Genomic DNA, 3,645 nt, shown 5'->3' with positions numbered 1-3,645 from the left:
ATTAAAAGAATACAGTGTCCGTGTAATTATTTAGGGTATAAAGCTAGCCGTGCGGGCAGCGGGGTGCTGGGGAGCAGCCCCGCCACCCCTATTACTACACTGAGTTCAGTCCCAGACCCTACACTGTGGAGGGAAAGAAAACTCACACAAAAGAAATAACAATAATTTTTAAAAAGAGTGGATGATTAATCAGATGGAGACAGTGTAATTTTAGGTAAATCATGTTCTTTTTTTTAAAGCAATGTTTTCTCATTTTACATACTAATCCCAGTTCCTACTTCCTCCCCTCCTCCAGCTCCTCCACCTCCCCCCACCCACACCCCATCCACTCCTCAGAGTGTGGTAGGGCTTCCCATGGGCAGTCAACAAAGTCTGGCACATCACTCTGAGGCAGAAAAAAGGCCCCCCCACCCTATATCTAGGCTGAGCAAGGTATCCCTTCAAAGAGAATGGGCTCCAAAAAGCCAGTTCAAACACTAGGGATAAGTCTTGGTCCCACTGCCAGTGGCCCCATAGACTGCCCCGGTCACACAACTGTCACCCACATTCAGAGGGCCTAGTGTGGTCTTATTCAGTCCCCCTGCTGTCAGTCTGGAGTCAGTGAGCTCCCACTAGCTCAGGTCAGCTGTTTCTGTGGGTGTTCCCATCATGGTCTTGACCCCTTTGTTCATATTATTGCTCTCTCTATGACTGGACTCTGGGAGCTCAGCCCAGAGCTTAGCTGTAGATCTCTGTGTCTGCTTCCATCAGTTGCTGGATGTAGGTTCTACCATAACATTTAAGGTAGTCATCAGTATGACTACAGGGCAAGGCCAGTACAGGTACCCTCTCTACTATTGCTTAGGGTCTTAGCTGGGGTCATCCTTGTGGATTCCTGAGAATTTTCCTAGTGCCAGGTTTCTTGCTAGCTCTGTAATGGCTCCCTCAGTCAAAATATCTCTTTCCTTGCTCTTCCTCTGTTCTTCCCCCATCTCGGCCATCCCGTTCCCTCATGCTCTTCCCCCACCCCCGCCAATCATGTTCCTTTTAAAACTTTCATCCTTTTTTTTTCTTCTTCTTCTTTTATTTTGGATTTTTGAAACAGACACTCTCTCTGTAGTCTGGCTGTCCTGGAACTGCCTATGTAGATTAGACTGGCCTTAAACTCACAGAGATCCACCTGCCTCTGCCTCTCAAGGCATGAGCCATCACAGTAGGCTAAAAACTTGCCTTTTGCTATAATGTTCACTGGCAAATAAAGAATGACATGTATGTATTATCACATATGTATCAGCTCTATGAACAATGGGTACGTTAAAAAGGTAAGAATAAAAGAAAAATACACAAAGTTAAAAATAACTATTACGTTCAGGGCTGGGGGGACTCTTTCCAAGTTCCTATTAAAAAGTTTCTTTACATGGACATATTACATTTTTTAAAAACATGCAATGTGGGAGTGGGGTGGAAACTGCAGACTTAGGATAAGCATGTTACACTCAGACAGACAGAGAGGAGACGGGCAAGCAGAAGAGTGGGTGAGTTGCCAACACATCTGCAGCAGAGCCCACCCTGGGGCCAGACATTTAGAAGGGCTGTGCTCACCTGCTCCTTGGTCATGTCCTCTGGTGCGAGCCCATCCACAATCTGGTTGCCCTTGGCTTTGCCTTTCTTCCCTTTCTTTTTGGGTGCCTGTGTTTGAGGAAGAGATGGCTGAGTAAGTAAAGGCTACTCTCTCGAATAGAGTATGCTTCCTTGGGCATTATGGGAAGGCACACCTGTCGAGAACCAAGGCCTCTGCTAGTTCACACACCGCTCACTGGAGCTCTCATCCAGAGGGCATCACTGTACTGACCCTCCCCACAGTCATGCCAGTGAACCACATGTACATGGGGAAGGGAGATCATTAACACATTTGGAGAAACACAGAGAAGAAATTCTCCTCTTCAGAAAAGAACACCTTCTCTTTCCAAAAGGGAAAGAAAGGAGTCACTCCAAGACCATTCATTCCTGGGAAAAGGGCAAGGATTTCTTTGGTGTGGCAAAAATAAATAAATAAATAAATAAATAAATAAATAAATAAAATAAGAGGGGGTTGAGGGAAGGAATATGGGGAAAGAAATAAAGGTGCTTTTGAGGGGTAGTATGGAAACCTAAAATAAAAAAAACTTACCTGAGCTAAAAATGAAGGAACACACAGCGCTATCATGCCTCTCAACCACCACAGGAACACACGCAAGAAACTTACCAAGTAACAGAGAATTAGCCTTCTAGCTAAGATCGAGTTCTTATCAGTGCAAATGTAGGAAAGAGTGACCTCAGAGCAATGACCAAAACTGAGGCTCGTTTCTTCCAAATCATAAACTACAGAGAGCTCTAGTCAGGAGTGAGCAAAAAGCACGTGCACTCGTGCGTGTCTGTAAACGTGTTTCCAGCAGAAACTGCTCACATGGGTCCTGCTTTATTTTAGCTGCGTGATAAGGTCATAAACGCTTTCAGGGAAAATTCAACAGCAGTTACTATTCACGATGTTTCCAGGCAGGAGCTCCCCCAGGGAGAAGTCACCCCGTCAGGTGATGACTCACCTCCCGGCACACCTGCCAAAGAGACTGCACTAATGCCAACACCTGTGTCCGAAGGGGAAGGGCCTCATTATACGAGGAAGGTCTAAGGAGCCTGAGGTCTCTGCAACCCAAGGTGATACGCTGATCACACTATGACACTCGGCCCTCTCTAATATCCCTAATAGAGAGGGACCTTAGCCACCGTGGGATGATGCATCAGGTTCTCCACCTCAGAGACAGTTCCTAGGATTTCTCCGGAACCGGACTCTGATCCTGTGCACCTTAAGTGCCCCAGAGCCCATATGAGATGGAATCCTAGATCCCCAGGATTTGGCAGACTCAGCTTCCGACTTCTGGACACCTTGCACACCAGGCTCTCAGTCTGGCCAGTTCGACGACCAGCCCCGAGAACCGAAGGGCCAAACCTTAGTTCAAGTGCATGCAGGCCCCGGCATCCTGGCCTTCCCAAGTGGGACCTCACGGAAGCGCCCAGTTCTCCATTCTAGTCATCCAAAAATGCAGGCCGCTACTCCCGGGCCTCCCAGTCCCCGGAACCCAACCATATCCGCATTTCGGAGCGAAAATCCCCCTGTTCTCTGTGCACTGGAGACCCAGAGCACCGGCCGGACTTACCATGCTGCCAGCAGTCCCGTACCGCCACTACTCCGTGATAGGCGAAGGTCTGCGAAGGCTGCGCTGTCTCCTGGCAACCCGGACGAGATCCCGCGCTGGTTCCCAAATCCTCGCGAGACTCTCCTCAGAGCCACCGCCCCACCCACCCCCAGGGACCTCGACGACGCGGAGTGCGTCCCTAACGACGCACCAGAAGAAGAGATAAACAGTTGGGAGCTGCCCGGTGTTGCCTTCAGTTTATTGCTGGTCTCCTTCCCGCTAGAACTTGAACTACAAAAGAGATGACTGTGGTTCATTCGGCTCTCCAGAGTCTACTTGACGGGCACTTCGGGAAGAATAGATAAAGGAGAGAATGTCTGATTAATCTGCCACCCAAGCTCAGTTCCCAAATTGGATTCAAATATGAGCTAAGAGTCCGCTCTTGCAGTTCATCCACCTTGCCCCGCTTGTGAAAATTCCCATCATGTGCTGC

At 48.5% G+C, this 3,645-nt stretch overlaps 1 protein-coding gene across 2 annotated transcripts in view; it reads right to left on the bottom strand.

Moving 5' to 3' along the window:
* Window positions 1-3,283, bottom strand: part of Gas8 (growth arrest specific 8) — a 26,109-nt gene extending 22,826 nt beyond the window's left edge. The window contains exons 1-2 of one of the 2 annotated variants that reach the window (XM_005345846.2): window positions 3,174-3,283; window positions 1,582-1,668 (exon numbers count right to left, since the gene is read on the bottom strand). In XM_005345846.2, coding sequence (XP_005345903.1) covers window positions 1,582-1,668; window positions 3,174-3,176 — 90 coding nt within the window. In that variant the 5' untranslated portion in view covers window positions 3,177-3,283. Of the gene's footprint in view, window positions 1-1,581; window positions 1,669-3,173 lie in introns of those variants that run through there. The other variant, XM_026778864.1, reaches the window with a different exon arrangement.
* Window positions 3,284-3,645: the final 362 nt, after the last annotated feature.

This window comes from Microtus ochrogaster, chromosome 4 (genome assembly GCF_000317375.1).
Source record: "Microtus ochrogaster isolate Prairie Vole_2 chromosome 4, MicOch1.0, whole genome shotgun sequence".
Classification (NCBI taxonomy): domain Eukaryota; kingdom Metazoa; phylum Chordata; class Mammalia; order Rodentia; family Cricetidae; genus Microtus; species Microtus ochrogaster.
The sequence above is the reverse complement of the archived record's forward strand: the minus strand, read 5'-3'. Positions and strand labels throughout refer to the sequence as shown.